Here is a 19644-nt window from a genome sequence, read left to right as displayed (position 1 = left end):
GGGGGCAGGTTTAGCATCGTGGGTGGGAGCACGGAGCCAAAATGGTTTCTGAGAGAGAAGCAGACTTTCCCCATGTTGCTCGGGGGGGATTTGGGGAGCTGTGATGCCCAAATCGCTCCGTTTATTCCCACTCTGACACCCCTGTAACACACTCAAGCTCGCTATTGTATTTAAATTGCGATTTTATTTCAATTGTGATTGTATCTAAGTTGCGATTTAATTTAAACAATGATTTAATTCAAATTGGGGTTTTATTTCGGTGGCGATTTTACTTAAATTGCGATTTAATTCAAATTGGTGTTTTACTTAAGTAATGATTTTACTAAAATTGCCATTTAAAGCGATTTGATTAAGCCCCTTTTGTCCCGTGCCTTTTCTGAGGATGGGGTTTGGGTTTTTGAGTTTTTTTTCCGGTAAATCTGGAGGGGAGTAGACGCATTGCTAAGAAGGGACGGAGGGTGGTGGAGATCGTTGTGGGAGAGAGGACGGGAAAGCCACAGGCGCGTCATAATCCGGCTGCCGGGTGACGCGGGCAAGTGCCGGGAGGTGGCGGGGAGGTCGCAGCAAGTCGGCTTTGAAATTAGTACTCGGGGGCCAGAAAAAACTCATTCCCAGATGGGAACGTTTGTTCCTTTTGCTCATTAAATTAACTGGTGAGCGGGAGGTGTGAGCTTCCCGAGTGTCGCTGCTGCGTGGCAGCAGATGATGCCATTCAGTCGAAGCAGGGATTTGGGGGATAAAAAGCAGATTTCTGGTGTTTTGCTCTTCTCTAAAGAGAAGGGTTTCCTGGAGGCCCTTTCAAAGTTGCAGTTGCGACTTGAGTGTGAGACGTGGTTGGGTTTTTATTTCTTTGAGCGTGGTGATCCCGGTGATGCCCTTCCCCAGCCCAGGGGCAAGGGGAGAAGAGAACGCCTGTAATTCTCCTTCAGCTTTTAAGGCACAGATGCTCTTTGTGCAGCACTGGCAGTGGTATTTCAGCCAAGGAGGGCATTAGCTGTTAGCCTTTGGCTTTTCTTTTGAGGAGAAAAACGCAGTTTTGTGTGGAAAGCAGGCTTGCAGCAAGAGAAGCCCGAGCCTGGTTGGGCTGAAGTCGAAGCTTCACCCTTGCAGATTCTTGAGGGCCTTTGGAGGTTGATGGTGGCCATGTCCTGTGGCCAAGTGCCATCTAGTGAGTCCTGCAGGTATCACTTTTGGAGAACGAAACTGGCTGTGCTCAAAAGTGTGGAGTTGGGTTCCCCCACCCCACTCCACCCCCAGTTTGGAAATCCCTTTTTTAATTTTAATTTTTCGAAAGGAACCACAAGAACGAAGCAGGAGGTTTGGTTTTGGTTTGAAACACTCAACTGTCTCCCCTTTTAGTAAATCCTTCCAGACTCACGGTATATACAATACAGGTGACATTACAGGTGGTTTTATTTGGGTATGGGAATAAAAACCTCCAAGTCTGTGTTTTTAGGGCTGTGCCTGGAGGAGGAGATACGCAGAGGTGTGATGCTCTTGGGCTCACGTGGCCGCAGGGATGGGTGATGACTGGGAGGACGTAAGGGAGCTCTCCTCACCTGGTCCCAACTTGTATCTTCTTCTCCTCACTAAACAGAGACACGACGAGGAGGCGGTGATTGACCAGGGAAGAACGAGCACCGCTGTCACTATTCACTATGAGAAGGAGGAGCTGGAAGGTGAGTCGGGAGAGGTGCCACCAGCCCCACGCGTTTTTCCGTCACACTAAGTCCCTGCCGCGTCCTGTGCTCAGCGTATGCATCACCTGCAGCGAAACGTGGCGTGCTTCTAAATAAACAAGCACAGTTATTTTCACATTGTTTTAATATTATGGCTTTTAGACAGAGGGGAAAAAGCCCCCATGGCATCTGCGGTGTGAGCGTTGGCCACAGAGCTTGGTAGTTCCCAGCTTGTTTTCTCAGAGGCTGCTCTTGGCTTGGAGAGGTCAGGAGAATAATTTGATGGCTGCAGACACAGGGCTGTGATTTTCTTTTTTTTTTGTTCCAGACTTCATTATCACAGGACTGATTGGATCTCCTCTTGTTGCCTTGTGCCATACAAAGATTTTAAAAATAATTACCTTCTGTCACTGCTTAATGAGCAGGTCTGAGTGTTGTCCAGCCAAAGCTGGAATTTTAGACAAGGGTTGATATTTTCAGGGCACTTTTAGGTGACCCGGAGCCATCGCTTGTTGTTGCTCTGTTGTTGCAAAGTTAGAGTAAAACAGGCTTGGAAAAAAGGATGTCTCTGACATTCGGGGATGCAGTGAAACTAAAATGAAGAGAAGTTGGTGTTTCCTCCTGGGATGGATGCGCTGGTTTAATCGTGGCAGCGGCGTCAACCGTCTCCGCAATATCGAGAGTGATGCGAACACTGCTTTTTTCGCAGGCCACCGCACCCTGTCCGTGGGCGTGCGGATGCCGCTGGTGAGGCAAAGCCACCGGTGCCACCGGCACCACCGACCCCACCGCCAGAAGCATCGGAAGAAGGAACGGGAGAAGGACTGTGCCCCAATGGAGCAGGGCTACCACTGTAAGTCCCGCCGCAGTGTTCACGAGCCTTCTCGGGGCTGCGTGGGTGCCGGGGTCCTCTGCAAGCAGGTCTGTGTGGCTGATTTGTGTGGTTTGCTGTTCTTCTGAGGGAAAGTGGCATTATTTGGGAAGCAGTTGAAGGCATAATGGATTGAGGCTGGTCTTCCTTAGAGGGATCCTGCCTTTAAAAATGGAAACGTGGGGAAGGAAAGTGGCCCGTCCTTATGCAGAGGTGGAACAGATGCTTCTCCTTCTCCGTGGCTCTGTGCAAGCCTGGCCAGACCCGGGGGAGAGGGGCTAGCCCAATATTTAGGGCTGAACTGGTGCCAATCGATGGCCACTTTGCGTGTGAGCGTGACGGGTCGAATGCAGGTGTGGTAACGGGATTTATCTTCTACCCCCAGACACCCCATCCCAGCGGGTGCAGTTCATCCTCAGCACCGAGGAGGACGAGCAGCATGTTCCCCACCACTTGTTCACTGAGCTGGATGAGATCTTCCTGAAGGCGGGTGAAGATGCCGAGTGGAAGGAAACGGCAAGGTAAATCCCTGCCGCCGGCTGCGGTGGCGGCCGTGGGCTCTGCCTTCCGCTCTCCGGAACGCGAAGCTTTTGCAGCTGCAGGTGCCGATGCGCGGAGCCTTCTCCTCTTGCCGCCCCGTAGCTGCACCGAAGGGGTTGCAGAGCTGAGGCTGTTTTCTTGCAACGGGGCTGATCGTGCCTGATGTCCGCAGGTGGCTGAAGTTTGAGGAGGACGTGGAAGATGGCGGCGAGCGCTGGAGCAAGCCCTACGTGGCCACGCTGTCCTTGCACAGCCTCTTTGAGCTGCGGAGCTGCATCAGCAACGGGATAGTGCTGCTGGACGTTTGTGCCAACAGCATCGAAGAGATCGCAGGTACTGAGCACGCTGCGTCCCGCCGGGAACGGCTGAGCTCAATTTGCCGCGGTGCCCTTCACTCCCGTATCAAACCCTGCCCCAATGGCACATCCTTTTCCAGAAGTCGCGCTGTGTTTTTAAATCGTGGGTTGCTTTTTGGATGTAGACTGGGTGTACAACAGTCACATCAGCTTTTTCTCCCAGTATGGGAGCCTTTTGAAAGCAATTTGTGGGGTCAGAGAGGCGATTAGAGAATATTCTCCGGCCAGAAAGGAGTGTCAGGGCTTGGCAGGCTGCTCTCAGGAACACGGAGTCTGCCTAAGAGCTGAACCTCCTTAAATAAGCTACTTACTACAAGCTGTTTCCTCCCGTTCTTTGTTTTGTTTTTTTTTCCTCTTGCCTTAACATCCAGGATTTAAGAGCTTTAAAGGCAGAGTTTATCTGGCAGGTGACCAAGCAGCATATTTCTGTGGGGAAGATAATTGAAGTTAATTGAAAAAGCGGCTTTGGAGAAATTATCTTTGACTGGCAGGTCTCCATTCAGCCCTTGCAAGAGCTGGAGAAGTCGGAGCCGTTCTTAGCACGTTTCTCCCCGGGCTTGGCAAATTGCAGTTGATGGGCAAAGGAAACTCTGGGAAAGTCTGTGCTAGAGATTGCTTATAATTTGTTGAAATGTGTCCAGTCTAGAGAGTCTGTCTAGAAACGCCAGATCGGGCAAAAAAATGACATTATCTAGGATGGGGAATAATTATCTGAGCGGAGTGATGAATAAGCACTTTGATGATGGCTTTTAGCAAAAGAGAATTCTTCCTTTCGCTGCAAAGGCTGAACTGCATTAAAACGTCTTGCTAAGCAAGGCTGAGCCCGCGTTAGGGTATCCTGCGTGGTGCAGCCTTCGCCGGGGGCTTGAGGGGTCGGGGCTTGGGGACTTTCTGCTCTGACGGCTTCGTTTCCCGTTGCCATCTCCAGATATGATCTTGGGCCAGCAAGAGCAGTCTGTGGAGTTTGATGAGCGCATGCGGGTGAAAGTTCGAGAAGTGCTTTTGAAGAAGCATCACCATCAGAACGAGAAGAAAAGAAACAACCTTCTCTCCATCGTCTGCTCATTTGCTGACACGAGCAAGAAGCAGTTAGACGTGCATCCCCTCGACAAGCCAGGTGAGGGTTCCTGCAGGGTTTGGTACCCGGTGAGGGTTTCTGCCAGGCTTTGGCACCAGGTGAAGGTTTCTGCAGGGCTTTGGCCCCATTAGACTTCTCCTGGCAAAGAAGCGTCCCGATTGCTCCTTGCCTGTCTTTCTGAGTGTCTTTCTTTCTCCTCCCAGCCCAAACACTCACTCCTCACCCATCTCCCACCACTGCAGAAGCTAAAAATGGGGTGAACTATGACAGCAATGCGATGGATCTAAGCAAGGTGAGACACTCGTAGCTTTCTTACGCCTTTAGGGCCAGATTTGCTCTTGCAAACTGAGTGTTCTGCAGAGTGCTGTGGGCTTTGCTTTTGGGGTAATGGCCTGAAAATCCCTTGTTGTGCCCAGGCGGAGCTGCGCTTCATGAAGAAAATTCCCACCGGGGCTGAAGCGTGCAACGTGCTCGTAGGAGAGCTGGATTTCCTTCGCCAGCCCATCGTGGCATTTGTCCGCCTGACCCCGGCTGTCCTTCTCTTGGGCATGACGGAAGTTCCCATCCCAACGAGGTCTGAATGAGAAGCACAAAGTTTTTATTTAAAAAAAAAAACAAACACCACAACAAAACACCAAATTCACGCATCAGTTGGGTGTCCCAGGGGAACACGGCCAGTGGGAGCAAGCACGTTTCTCCCACCCACATCTCCTTGCTTTCATTCCTCCCTTCCCTGCTGGAGCTTTTAAACCCATTGGCCAATTTTAATGAAAGTTGGCCCAAAATTCAAATTTGCATTTGGTTTTGATGCATTTCAAATTCATCACCGGAGTCGGTGAGCCTACACGTCCCCCCTGGAGCCATGCTCTGGGCTGGGAGCTCCCAGGGATTTCCTTGGGCACCCTTTGAGTGAGGCCATGTTCTTCTCTCTCATTTTGGTTTTCTTGCCTAGGTTCCTGTTTGTTTTGCTTGGACCAGGAGGAAAAGCCCATCAGTACCATGAGATCGGCAGGTCCATGGCTACTATCATGACGGATGAGGTGTGACGAGATAAGAGATATCTCCGGGTCATTTTTTGGGGCTTTCTTCACCTCTCCCTGTCTCTGTAGTAGTGAGGAAGAGGGTTTGCTGTCCCTCTTAGCTGCCTGCTGGAGGCTAAAATCCCACCTGGGCTGCAGCCTGTGCCTCATCCTTCTCCCCAGGGTCCCCAGCACGCTGTCCCCAGTGGTGGCATTGCCAGGGCCAGTGAAACTTCTCCTCTTGAAGCAGAAGGCTGTGGTGTGCCATGGGGGACGGAAGCCTGGTGGAGATGGTTACAAATACTGTGATGCACAGATTTTTCCTTTGGGGGGAATATTTCCTGCCATTTCAATCCAACAGGCGATTTGGGGGAAATGACCTTGCATTTAGCCAAGACTTAATTGCACTGGTTAGGACATCCGAGATGGGTCATCCTCTCACCAGGTTGTCTCCTACGGCAGGTTTTCCACGACGTTGCCTATAAAGCCAAGAACCGGGCTGACCTGGTGGCTGGCATCGATGAGTTTCTGGATCAGGTCATGGTTTTGCCGCCAGGAGAGTGGGATCCCTCTATCCGAATTGAGCCCCCGAAAAACGTCCCTTCGCAGGTGGGTGCTGCGGCAGAAGGAGGCACGAGGGGGATGGGCAGGAGGGCAGCACGGCTGGGGGTGCTGCTCAGGGGCCCAAATTCACAGGTCACGTACCCAGCCCAAAAAGCAAAACAAGCCAGTGGCTGCAAAGACATATCTTTATCTTATTTCCATTTTAACAGGAAAAAAGGAAGGTGCCAGAAGCTCTCGATGACAGTGCTTCTCACAGCAAGCCGGAGAAACACAGCGGTCCTGAACTGGAGCGGACAGGAAGGTGTGAACTGAAATAGTTTGGTGGGGTGCTTTTCTGTTTGCCCCTAAAATCTGAGTGCGCACCTCCCTTCTAGCAGAGTTTTGGGGTGAACTGGGTCAGTGAAGGGGCTCCAGGTTCCCAGCTTGGTCCCCTGGGCTGGGCGGGTGGGACATTTGGGCAGCTGGGCTGAGCCACAGCATGGTTGCACAGAGGTTTTCTTGCTTTGGGGTGGAAGCAGATGTGTAAGTACCTCCAGGTAGAGCTCTGCTGCTTCTCAAAGTGAGGGACTGTTGCAATAAGAGGGGACGGGCTCTCAGGTTTGGTCTCTTTTTCTTTTTGTTGGAGGGGTTTTTTTGTATGCCTCAGTTTCTACTGGGGCTAAAATGGAAGAAGGAGACTTCTTTTTAGCAACGGAAGTTACTCTGTGCTTGTGATTGTCCTTCCTCAGCCAAGAAAACTTAACGTGGTCTTCCACGATAATGTTTTTTTGTTGTTTTTTTTTTTTCTTCCTCCAGGCTCTTTGGAGGTTTGATCCGGGATGTGAAGCGAAAAGCCCCCTGGTTCTGGAGTGACTTTCGGGATGGTCTGAGCCTGCAGTGTCTGGCGTCCTTCCTCTTCCTCTACTGTGCCTGCATGTCCCCCATCATCACCTTCGGGGGACTGCTGGGGGAGGCGACCAACGGCCACATAGTGAGCACCTCTCTCTGTTGGGTGGCACGGGGGAGGACAAAACTCATGCAAAAGTCCTTGCTGCAGTGAATTTGCACTTGTTTTTTTCCCTCTAATGATTTAATTACTCACTGCTGCCTCTCTTCCCCGGACAGAGTGCCATGGAGTCGCTGCTGGGCGCATCCATGACCGGCGTGGTGTATTCCCTCTTTGCTGGCCAACCTCTCGCCCTTCTTGGCAGCACCGGCCCCGTCCTCGTGTTCGAGAAGGTCCTCTACAAATTCTGCAAGTAAGGCTGGCTGCTGCGGCCAGGTGCTGCGAGCGCCTTCAGAAGGCAGGGATGGAGAAAAGATGTTTTTCTTAGTGGTAGTTGGTAGATTTAAGTTGTCTTCTGTGTCACAGACATCACGCGCTGCTGCTTTAGTATGTGACAGTGCAGGAGCCCCCGGTCTCTGAAGGTTGGATGGGGTGGTCCGGGGTTTTTAGGGTTAAAGTGAAAGAGCAGGAGGAGGAGAAACCACAAGGATGTGGATGCCCAAGATGGGCTGCACAGGGAAGATGAGACAAATGACTCTGGTTTGGGAATGAGGGAAGATTTGCTTTCCTCTCAGTACAAACTCGGGCACTTTTTTGCATGATTTTTGCTGGAAGTGGAAATATATTTTACCCACATATCCAAAGAGTTTTCTGGTCCAATGTTTTGATGATTTTTGAGAAAGCAGGAGCTTTTCAGGCGAAATGGATATTTTCCATGACAGTCTTTTTGTTGTGGCAACTGTGATGGGAGATTAACCCCCCTTTTTGCAATTAAATTTATTATGAAGCCCCAGCTTGCTGGCAGCAAGTAACTGAGTGCAAACCCAGCCGGTTTCGCTGTTAGGGCATCGGGGTGATGTGGGAGAACACCACCTTCCGCAACAGGGACCTGACCTCAATTAGTCTCCGAGGCAGGAATGCAGGAAACTGCATTTACCATCTGCAGCCTTGACACGCTCCTGAATTGCTGCCGACTTTCCCCGAAGGAAGGCACGGCTCGGAGCCTCTTGCTGCCCTCTCCACCCTGCGTTTTCTTTTACTTTCCCAGGGACTACGCGCTCTCCTATCTCTCTCTACGGGCGTGCATCGGTCTGTGGACCGCCTTCTTCTGCGTAGTGCTGGTGGCCACCGATGCTAGCTCTTTGGTGTGCTACATCACCCGCTTCACCGAAGAAGCCTTCGCCTCCCTCACCTGCATCATCTTCATCTACGAGGCTCTGGAGAAGCTGAGTCACCTGCGAGTGACCTACCCTGTGCACACGCACAGCAAGCTGGACTTCCTCACCATCTCCTAGTGGGTTTCTTCCTCCTAAAACGCCGCTGCCCCTTGGCAGGAGCTCAGGGCTGCACCTCCATCGCCTTCCCCTCACCCCTGTCTTGGCTTCTCTCCTCCCAGCTGTAAGTGTGAGGCACCGACCCATCCCAGCAACGAAACCCTGCAGTTCTGGGAGAGCACCAAGATCAATGTGTCTGGCATCACCTGGGAGAACCTCACGGTGACTGTAAGTGCCCCGAGTCACTGCTTCCTCGTGCCGTGGCCGCGGGGTCCAGGGGTGCTGGCCTGGTGCAAAGCTCAGAGCCCTTCAGGTGATGGTGGGCTTCCAACTTGTTCCAGTGCTGCTCTGAAAAGTCGTTACTTCAGTCTATGGTGTGGGTTTAACCCACTTGGGCCTGGGAAGGAGAGTCCACCTCATCCCCGACATGGTGGGCAATAACTGTCGTCCTCAGGACAGCGGTTCTGTCTGGGAGCAAGGTTCAGTGGGTGTTTTGGTTATTGGAGAAGTTGGAGAACTTAAGTTCATGCTTGAAGGCTGTAATTAGCTTCCTTAATTGGTTCCTAGTAACTCCAGGCCTTGCTTTCTTACTCCGCGCTGTCTGAAGGTACGTGCATAAACTTGCATGTCTGAGCAGCCCCTTGGGCCATTGTTGCTGGAAGCAGAGCTCAGGCACAGGGTGGGATGCTCTTATGGACATCTTCACCCCCCTTGGCCGTGTCCTGTGAGCCCGCCCCTGGGAAGGGACAATTTGTCTCTTCTCCTTTCCAGCCACTGTTGTCTTAGCCCTCCTTCCCCGTCCCCAAGAGTTTCCAGTGTTTCCTTCCCCTCTGGTGTCTTCTTCAGCCACGGTTACCTGCTGTTCAAGCAGAGGATGTGCCATAGGTCTGTGGTACGGTGTCCCATCACATCTCCTCTCTCCGCTGTCGTGTGTAGTTCCATGTGTCACTTATTCAGCTGCTGCTGATCGTGAAATATAAATCGCCACTGGCAGCAGCAGTCCCGAGGTCACGGATCTTGGAGCAAGATCCTCCAAACTCCCTAGTTATCCGAGGTTTCCTTGCCGCATGTGCACTACCTTTGTGTCCTGACGCTCTGTTTCCCCAGGAATGTCGGTATTTGCATGGAGAGTTTCATGGACCTGCCTGTGGACACAATGGCCCCTACACACCTGATGTCTTCTTCTGGTGCTGCATCCTCTTCTTCTCCACCTTTGTCCTGTCGGGCTTATTGAGGAAGTTTAAAACCAGCCGCTACTTCCCAACCAGAGTAGGTAGAAGAGAGTGGCCAGCAGCAGTCTCCACACTCATTTCCCAAAATGGCTTTCCAGGAGCACTAAGCAGTGTTTGCCACCGCTTGGTCAAACTGGGAAATGTTGACCTTGAAGGCCAAACTTCCATGTCCCTCACTCATTTCCAGGAGTGCAAAACGATCCTAACGTTTCCCACCTGCCTCGTGACCTGCCCCGGAGCAGTTTTTTGCCCAGGCAGTGGGAAATCAGGTCTTCCAAAGTGGGTTGTTTGTTGGTTTTTTGTTTGTGGTTTTTTTCACCTTCTGTGCCCAAGGGGAAAGTTGATTCAAATGAGGAACTGCCATAGAAAAAGACACAAAAGACACTGTTTCTTCCTTTTGAGGAGTAAATGATGCCTCAGTGCCTTATTCCCATTGTAGCTGTGAGTGCAGCTGTAGTGGCAGACGTCTGTTTCGTTATTTTTTAATAACGAAATTGGCTTTTTTTTAAGGTTTGAATTTAAACCACCCTTTTCCACCTAATTAAACTTTTTTTATTGCCTGACCCCAGATCTCGCAGGTACAAACACAGCAACAGTATCTAACCGAGGGATTTGGCTGCATCTTCTCAGAGTGGTGGGAATGTGTTAACCAGCCTTAATGCTGTTGATGTCTTTAACTTTTCCATCTCACGATATGGCCCCGTTTGTGCTGTCCCTTTCAGCTCTGCTTTCTTGCTCCAGGTACGGTCCACAGTAAGTGACTTCGGTGTCTTCCTCACCATCGTCATCATGGTCCTCATTGACTTCCTGGTTGGGATCCCATCGCCGAAGCTCCATGTCCCCCACATGTTCAAGGTAATGGGGTGTTTTGGTGTGGAGCCGCTTTCAGCCCTTGGGGATGCCACAAGGTGATGGTGGGACAGGACAGGGCTGAGTCTGGGGATGCTGGTGGTGTTACCATCTCCTCTTCCACCTCCGAGTGCATCATTTCCTTCTGGAAAGAGGAAGCCAGCCCCAAAACTTGATACCTACAGAAGTATCTATAGGTGCTTGCGATGAGGACGCTGGCACTGCTGAACCCCGTAGGAAAGGGTGACATGAAGGCAGGGCCAGGAGATGAGGCGGCACAGCGATGGAGAGGAAAATCAAAGCCAGTGAAGTGGCTGGGCTGGGAGTTGATCCTGATGTGTGTTTTGGCTTTGTTGCAGCCTACCAGAGACGACCGCGGGTGGTTGATCAACCCCATAGGGCCCAACCCTTGGTGGACGGTGTTGGCCACGCCCATCCCAGCTCTGCTCTGCACCATCTTGATATTCATGGACCAGCAGATCACGGCTGTCATTGTCAACAGGAAGGAGCACAAGCTGAAGGTAAGGGGCTGCAAGAGCTGACCCCATCCCCACCCCACTCTGGGCTGCAGGTGTGGGGAGAAGCTCCTATGCCAAGTGCTTTGTGAAGGCGTTGGTTTGGGACAACGTCAGGCTGTGTGGCAGGATGCTCTGCTGGATTAGTGATGTCACAGGGAGCAAACGAGGGCAGTTCAGATGAGCAATCTTTTGGAGGAACAAATTAATTTTCGAGCACTATAGAAGCGTGTTTTTGTTTCAAAACGCCAGCAGGAGCTGGGGGAACGAACTGTTTTGACGTACTGCCAGGGATAACTCGGGGTCACGCCTTGCTTGCCAGTGGTAGAACTTTCTTTATGAATGAAAATAGTCTTTTTTGTTTGTTTTTTTTTGAGAAGTAGCTATTGCACAAACCTCCCAAATCCACTTGGTCTGAACTCCTGCCAGATTTTCATGCAAGGTGCTTGCGCAAAGACCGGATCCATCCTTATTTTTGCCAATTCTTCTCTTAAATTTTCAAGAGGGTGACTTGCGCCCAAGTAGGGTTTGAGTCTGAGTTGCGACGTTGTCCTCGCTCTTGTGCTGTGAGATGCTCTGTTCCTTGTTTTGCTGCCCACAGAAAGGATGCGGGTACCACCTGGACCTTTTCATGGTGGCCGTGATGCTCGGGGTGTGCTCCGTGATGGGGCTGCCCTGGTTTGTGGCTGCGACTGTCCTGTCCATCACCCACGTCAATAGCCTCAAAGTGGAGTCTGGCTGCTCGGCTCCAGGAGAACAACCCAAGTTTCTGGGGATACGAGAGCAGAGAGTCACCGGCTTGATGATCTTTGTGCTCATGGGCTGCTCTGTCTTCTTCACTTCGGTGTTAAAGGTAAGAGGAAAATGCAAAATGCCCAACAAGCGTGAGCTTTTTGGAGGTTTGACAAAAACCATCCCCTCCCTCCAGGCCTGAGTAGGTGTGGAGCAGAGAAGGAGGTGATCCCAAACCTTGAGGCTTGGCCCACGGTGGGAACCAGCCTCAGTTACGCTTTCCAGCCCTTCACACCCCAGTTTGGTGTCCTCGAGGCAAGCGAGCAGGACAACTGCGTTAATTCCCAGGTGTCTCTCAGGCCCACCTGTGTTTATGGGTTACGATGAAGCGGATTCAGACCAGTACACTGCTCTCTTTCAAGCAGGCAGCACCTTATGGGATGCAATTTGCTCCCCCAAATGCCTCCCAACAGCCTTTCCCAGTAGCTAAACACACCAAAATCATCCCCGTGGGCTTCCTGGTGTGTTCCTCCCACAAAGTCACCACAGCTCTAGGCTAAAAGGAGGCACTTTGCTTTTGCGTGTTGCCACAAAAATGTGTAGAAATGTTCTTCTGCCGTCACAGAACGTGGCGTACAGTTTCATGGGTGAAATGACCTATTTTCCTCCAACCTTTCAGGAAAACAGGATTATTCTAATGAAACGTAACTCAGAAGCTCAGCCTAAAGCAGAGCATTCACTCACTCACTCGCACATACAAAACCTCTACGTGTTGAGAGCTGAAACATCTCTAACCATGTGGAAACTGGAAAGCTTTAGGCAATTTTAGGCAGTGCCTCTAGAAGAGAGCAGTAATACTGGAAATGCAATTAAAAAAATAAATTATTGCATTCTTTTTTTTAATTTCCCAGTTTATACCCATGCCTGTGCTTTACGGTGTCTTTCTCTACATGGGCGTGTCGTCGCTCAGAGGGATTCAGGTACGGACTCTTACAGCGTGCAGCTCCCTGCTGTGTCATCTCCAGAGACGCAGGAAAAAAGCAGTGGTGTGGGAGAAAACCTCCCCAAAAGCAGGCAGTGAAAGTATTTTGTATAAGGAAAAGATTGGTGGGGGCACAGGAGGTACGTAGGGTGGGAGGACCAGGCAAGTTCAGCGCGCTCTGCGTCACAGTTTGGGACAGGGCAGTGTTTGGTGCGGTGAAAATGGGGGAATTCAGTGCAAAGCGAAGGCGATTTCTACTGCCGGTGAGAATCCTCACTGGGGGATTGAGTGGGCTGAGAAATGCCAAATAACAAACAGAAGAATAGAATATATTAAAAATATATTTTTATAGAAGAACAGGGAGGGGGGGTGAGATGGTATGAGGAGGACCTGGGGGTGCGGACTGATGAGAAGCTCACCGTGAGCCGGCAATGCGCGATCGCAGCCCGGAAGGCCGACCGCATCCTGGGCTGCATCAGCAGTGTGGCTGGCAGGGCGAGGGGGGATTGTGCCCTCTGCTGTGCTCTGCTCTGGGGAGACCCCCTGCAGTGCTGCCTCCAGCTCGGGGGCTGCAGCACAGGAGAGCCATGGACCTGGTGGAGCGGGGGCAGAGGAGGCCCCGGAGCTGCTGGGAGGGCTGGAGCCCCTCTGCTGGGAGGACAGGCTGGGAGAGTTGGGGGCGTTCAGCCCGGAGAAGAGAAGTCTCTGGGGAGTCCAGTGCCTAAAGGGGCTCCAGGAGAGTTGGGGAGCGACTCTGGATGAGGGAGGGGAGCAAGGGGACGAGGGTGGATGGTTTGACACTGACAGAGGGCAGATTGAGATGAGATATCAGGGAGAAATTTTTCCCTGTGAGGGTGGTGAGGCACCAGTGCAGGTTGCCCTGAGAATCTGTGGCTGCCCCATCCCTGGAGGTGTTCAAGGCTGGGTTGGACAGGGCTTGGAGCAACCTGGGCTGGTGGGAGGTGTCCCTGCCCAGGGCAGGGGGTGGGACTGGCTGGTCTTCGAGGTCCCTTCCAACCTAAACCCTTCTGTGATTCTATAATAGAAGAATGTGGAATAATTGCAATTTGGTGGGCAGCTCTCATGGACACACTGGTTTATAGATGGAGCAAAGGGAAAACGGGTGCTGCTCCCGGGAGGAACAAAGTGGGATCCAGGATTTCTCACTGCACGCGAGATCCTGAAAACTCCTTCCACATCCCAACAGGGCCGGAAACTTTCCACAGCCCCAAGGGGTAACTTTTCCGCTTTTATTTTGCAGTTCTTCGATCGCTTGAAGCTCTTTTGGATGCCGGCAAAACACCAGCCGGATTTCATCTACCTGCGGCACGTTCCCTTGCGGAAGGTGCATTTCTTCACCGTGATCCAGCTCATCTGCCTCGTCCTGCTCTGGGCCATCAAGGTGTCCCGTGCTGCCATCATCTTTCCCATGATGGTAAGAGCCGGTGCCGCTCGGCAGTGGGACGTTTGCAGCGTCGGAGTGAAATGTAGCATCATCTCACACCTCACCCCCTCTTCCCTCTCATTTTGTGAAGGTTTTGGCTCTCGTGTTTGTCCGGAAAGTGATGGACTTCTGCTTCTCAAAGCGGGAGCTCAGCTTTTTGGATGACCTTATGCCAGAAAGCAGGAAGAAGTTGGCCGATGCCAAAAATGAAGCCAAAGAAGAAGAGGTGATGCTTGCTGGGTGCTCGGGGCTGGATGTCTCCCTCGGGCTCTGAGATTGCCTCTTTCCGTCACAGCTTCTCTTGAAATGTTGGGGGAAGATCCAAACTCAATAGAAATAGATCCTGACATCCTGGATCCCGCATCATAACCTTGTTTTTAAATTAGCAGTGATCTTAACACTTGAATAGCGGTATAATTTTTAAAGGTGCCATTTATAATAAACATTATAATTATGATGGAAAGATTTGCTCATAAGGGTGGTTTTAACCCCCCCCAAAATGTTTGGAGTGAAAGGTCTTTCCCCGGCTGCGCTAACAGAAGGTCAGAAGGAGAGGGCAGCACGTGGGCTTTGCTGGGTGTTTAGTTTATCTCCACTTCGATCATAGACAGAGAACTTTGATTTGTCCCTTTTTATGTCAGGAGTCCCAGGAGATGATGGAAGCTGCTGCTGCAAACTCCGTTCGGCTGCAACTGGGCAAGACCAGCAGCGCGGATATCCCAAAGCCAAGCAGCGACAGGTAAAGCCCCACCAAGCAGCAGGACCCCCGGCAAGATTAGCCTGAAGTGGGTTGGCAGAATTTTCTCCATGTTTCTTTGCTGAGCATCCCAGCGCCATGCACTCAGCTTGGTGGGAAGAGCAAATTTATGGGCAGGGCGGGCGGCAGAGCGCTGGCACAGGCTGCCCAGAGAGGTGGGAGAGTCTCCCACTCGGGAGACATTCCAAACCCGCCTGGAGGTGTCCTGTGCCACTGCTGTAGGTGCCTCTGCTCTGACAGGCGTGGGACTGGGTGAGCTCCAGAGGGCCCTTCCAGCCCTGACCAGTCTGGGATTCTGTGCAGAGCCTTTGCACAGAGCTGTAGCTCTGCGGCTCTCCGGCTCGCCTTCCAAACCTCCTCCTCCCGCCCAACCCGCTGTGCTTATGCGCAGCTTTGGTTCTCCTCCCCCCCGTTCCTCTTGCTGGTGCTGATGCGCTGGGTGGCGTCAGTTCCCACAGTCACAGATTGCTGTCTCAAATATTTATTGCAGGACTGATCCTTCGGAGATTAATATCTTGGATGAGATATCAAAAACACCCGTGTGGAAGGCTCTCACTATGAGCACGGAAACAGTCTGAATCTGGGGAGGAAAGAGGTAAAGGATCGTGTGGGAACGTGGCCGTGCTCCTTTGCGAGCAGTGGCACGTGCCTACGGCTTTTTTTTTTTTTGCCGGCAATGCCGAGCAAGCGGCGAGGGCTGCGGCACACGAACCAGCTCCTCTCTGCTGGCGCCGTCCCACGAGCGGGGCAGCAGCCCCACTGATGACTCTCTCCCTCCTTTTCTCTCTCCTCCTTCCCCCCAACTCCAGTTTTCATGTGTAGGAATCTTGACTTTGAAGGAGAGGCGTGAGAACGTGACTCGGGGATGTGCCCATGCAGACATGGGCAGAAACCGCTTTTATTTTGTTTTCCAGTTGGAGGATTCCCCTTTAAGCCACGGCGATGGTTTCAGCTGTCCTTGGTGTGCTTCAGGCATTCCCTCTCTCCAGAGCAGCAAACTGAGGTGCACATGACAGTCAGTGGGAGTTCGGTGGTGTTCCGCCTCCGCGTGTTCATGTATGGGTTGTTGCCGCTTTGTAGCGGTAGAGGGACTGCTGCCGCTTCATCGTTCAGTGCTATTTTTTTAATATCTCACTCCTCTTCTGTTTCTCTTTTTTTTTTATTCCCCAAAAATAAACTCTGAATGTTTCTGTTGTATGTGACGCTTTCTCCACTTTCTTCTTCATCACGACCAGGTTCTCGGGTCTGGTTTGGGGTCCTGCCTTCAGTTCGCCCTCCTGTCTCTCCCTGGCAGGAGAGGGATGCCCTCCGTGGGGGGGCAGCGCGGAGTGCCCGAGCGGTTGGGCCAAGGCGAAGGAAAAGCATTTGCTCCCTGCGCTCCAGTTTTACACTGGAGTGTTTTTGGAATTTTTGTTTGTTGGTTTGTTTGTTTGTTTTTATGATAATTATTTTTCTTGTTTTGGCTCTGCCGTCAGCCTGGAAGCTGCAAAAGGCAGAAATGGCGCCTTCTCCTCCCCCGGCTGTTAAATTAATATAAGGCAGCGCTTCAGATCAAACCCCTCCAATCCACCGGGTGGTGGCGGGAGCGGCCAGGTGAGACCTGGGGCTCTGTGTCCCCGGGCGGCCCCTCCGCTGTCCCTCCGCTTTCCTTCCTTTTCCCTCCCTGGCTCTCTCTCTGTGGTGTTTTTTTCTCCTCCCCTCTCCTCGCAAAACCGCGTCTCTCTCGCAGGGTGGGATGAGCCCGGAGGCAAGTGGGAAGGTGCCTTTTCCTCCTCCTTTTTCCTGCCCCTTTGCAGGAAGAAGCTGTTGAGCAGAGATGGTTCTCGGGCTCTCTTCCCGTCTCGGGGGGGTCGTTGGGCTGCGGCGTGGGGCCGCGGAGCCCGGGAGGAGAGGACAACCCCGAAGAAAAGGTCCCCTTGCCGCCCTCCACCAGCAGCGGTGGGATGGGTGCAGGGACCCTCCTGCCATCGGCTTATCCCGTCCCCTGTGGGAGCCTTTTTCTGCAGCAAACTGACCCAAAGCGACAACGGCACGTTGGTGCTTCTTGCTAAATGGGGAGGGGGGAGAAAAACAAATCTATCAGTTTGCTCTGTAAGGATGGAAGCGGCGCATCCCCAAACAGGGCCAAAATCAGGCGGCTTTTACGGGATGGGGTTTTGCAAAGCGGCTGGTGCCAGTGCCCCACGGTGACGGTCGGAGGGGGAAGAAACTGGTTGAGCCCTTAAAAAGAGGAAAAGAAAAAGGCTCGGAGGAAGGGAAAGGTGCAGCACCGGGGTTTCCTTGCTGCTGTTCCTCCGGGATGCCCGTGCGCGTCCCCTCCACGCTGCTCTCCGGGCAGGACCGTGCTCGCTGCTCCGGCTCTGCCTCCCTGGAGGGGAAAGGTCCCAGAGCAGGAGAGTCCCCGTCTCTCCCCCCTTCCCAAAAGAAACTTTAACTTAATCGTTACGCTGGTGACCCACAGTGGCTGTGGGGCTGTGGTACTAGCCCTATTGCTGCCCTGCCCTTAAAATGGAATTATACACTTCTAAAATGGAATTATACACTTCTAATATAGGATAATTTGGGTTTTTTTTTTCCATTTTGTTTTCCTCCCTGGAAAAGGAGGGAGTGGGGCTGAGCTTCACTCCCTCCTGGCCGGGACCGGGGCCAGAGCCTGGGATTGTTTTCGGCACGTGCCGGGCATCACTCCGGCAGAGACAGAAAGGAAGAAAATCACCCTGGAGGGAAAACGCGACCGGTTTTGGGGCAGAGCGGGCTGAGTCCGGCTCTGCATCTCCCCCCTCCCCAGGGGCCACAAAACCTTGGCGGCTGCCTCCAAAAGTCCTTACTTAAAAAACAAAGCAGATTTCCCCGGCGTGGCCCTCTTCTGCATTCGAAGCTCGGGGGTTTTTGCTGCTTACAAGGTGAGACTTTTTATTTATTTATATATTTATGTATTTATTTTGAATTAAATGAAAGCTGAGGCCTTGGTTAACAACGTGACTCTGAGCCACCTAAAAGGCGGCTGTAACCCCCCGGGCTGACTGTGGGACACAGTGCTGCGCCTGTCCCCCCTTCGTGCTCCGTGATCCCACGGCCGGCTCTGTATTTTGGGAGGATTTAATATTTCCCTGTGCAGAGGAGAATTTTACGGGGAGGAGGCGGGAGGAGGAATCCCTCTCAAAGCTGCTGCTGGAGTCGCTTTAGGAATCAAAAGAGATATCCCTGCAGTGACCCGCAATGCTTTAGTTGGCAGCAAAGCCCCTTCCCAGCGAGGCGGGACGGGGGCTGCTGTGCGCTTCGGTGCCTTCAAACAGCTCCTCACACCCCCGGGGGCCCCTCGAAAGAAGCTTCCTAAAATGATGCGCTTAATAGAGATCCTTAAGCAGGGGGTGGGGGGTGTAATGTAAAAAGGTAATATAAAAGGGTGGGGTTATTATTTTACCCCCCCCAGTGCACTACATGTAGAAATGCAGCAATTCTTTTTCTTGCGCAGATGCTGAAATATATTTATTTTATTGTAAGAGATGATCGAGTTTGGAAACGCTCCGTGTTGTAAATAAAACGGGGGGGGGGGAATCCCCCAAGCAAATCTGTGTTAGTTATAACTTTGAATCTTTGTGTGGTTTTGTGTTTGGTTTTAGTTTTTTTGTTTCATTGGGTTTTTTTAATTTATTTTGGGTTCATTCTGTGGAACACAAATGACACAAATCCCTGTCGCCGTCGCGTGGGTCCCGTCGGTGGAGCGTCACTGTGGACTGAGGGGTTCCCCCCACCGGAGCCGGGACTGTCGGCCCTTTTTCTCTTGTTGCTCATTGAACGTAATGGGAAAAAGAATGGAATAAACCTCTCGTTTGTCTCACTGCGCTGCTGCCGTGTCTTTGGGAGGGCGGGGAGGAGGCAGAGGGGGGTGTGGAGCTTTTTTGGGGGGGGCTGGAGGGGATGGGGGAGTGGGCAGCACTGATTTTTGGGGGAAAGCCCATTTGCGTGGGGGTGGGGAACCAGCTGACTGGGGAAAGGGCTGAAATTAGTGGGTTTGGGGGTTTGAAAAATTGAATGACTTAACTGTGTTTTGTTTTTTAAATTTTGTTGTTTTTTTTTTTTAATTTGGGTTATTAAATTTGGGGGGTTTAAATTTTGTGGGTTTCTTTAATTTGGGTTTTTATATTTTTTTTTTTAATTGTGGTTGTTTTTCTGTGCAAGTAATTGCGATGAGCTCTGTGTTGCAGGAGGGAGGGGACAGCAGTGTCACACGTGTCCCCTCTGCCAGACCGTGGGGTGCTCAGGGAGCTCAGAAAGGGACTGGGGGGAGGGAGGGGTCGGCGCACAACAGAAATTGAGCATTTCTTCCTCCCTACATTCTTGGGGGTATATTTTTGCCCATCTGCAATACAGTTAATTAGCATTACATTAAATCCAAAGAGATTCTAGTTATCTTTCATATAGTATTTTTTTTATTCATTTCTTTCAAACCCCCCTCTGTCACAGGTCTGTGGGGTCAGGCAGGCGCATCCCCAGTGCCCTTTTACCTAAAATTTGAGGAATTGAGTGAAAAAAGAGGGCACCTGAGCCAAGCCAGGGGTCAGAGCCTGGAAATCCCGGGGGACCAGCGGCGTGCGGGATCCCTGTGGGATGCTCGGAGGCGTTGGAGACGTCAGAAACCTGCTGCCGGATTTAGGGAAGGTTTTATTATGATTCAGGGAAAGCTGCAGGATCCGTGGTGCTGTGGGAGCAGTTACAGAGAAAACAGCCAGAGAAATCGAGGTTTGAAGGGGCGGTCGAGCCGCG

At 51.9% G+C, this 19644-nt stretch overlaps 1 protein-coding gene across 1 annotated transcript; it reads left to right on the top strand.

The window, feature by feature from the left end:
* Positions 1-2935: 2935 nt before the first annotated feature.
* LOC309685786 (electroneutral sodium bicarbonate exchanger 1-like) lies at positions 2936-15963 on the top strand (the record flags this gene model as incomplete). The annotated part of the gene is made up of 17 exons (XM_082501503.1): positions 2936-3071; positions 3263-3416; positions 4947-5098; positions 5477-5564; positions 6006-6146; positions 6910-7077; positions 7212-7345; positions 8141-8386; positions 8489-8594; positions 9474-9635; positions 10340-10453; positions 10807-10968; positions 11564-11815; positions 12606-12674; positions 13938-14111; positions 14212-14346; positions 15958-15963. Coding segments are annotated over 17 exons (2399 nt in total), but the record flags the coding sequence as incomplete, so codon positions are not given.
* Between the last annotated feature and the right edge of the window lie 3681 nt (positions 15964-19644).

The sequence above is a fragment of the Vanellus vanellus genome (genome assembly GCF_965231255.1).
Source record: "Vanellus vanellus genome assembly, contig: HAP1_SCAFFOLD_113, whole genome shotgun sequence".
Lineage (NCBI taxonomy): Eukaryota > Metazoa > Chordata > Aves > Charadriiformes > Charadriidae > Vanellus > Vanellus vanellus.
This window is presented reverse-complemented; position numbering and strand designations above follow the sequence as displayed.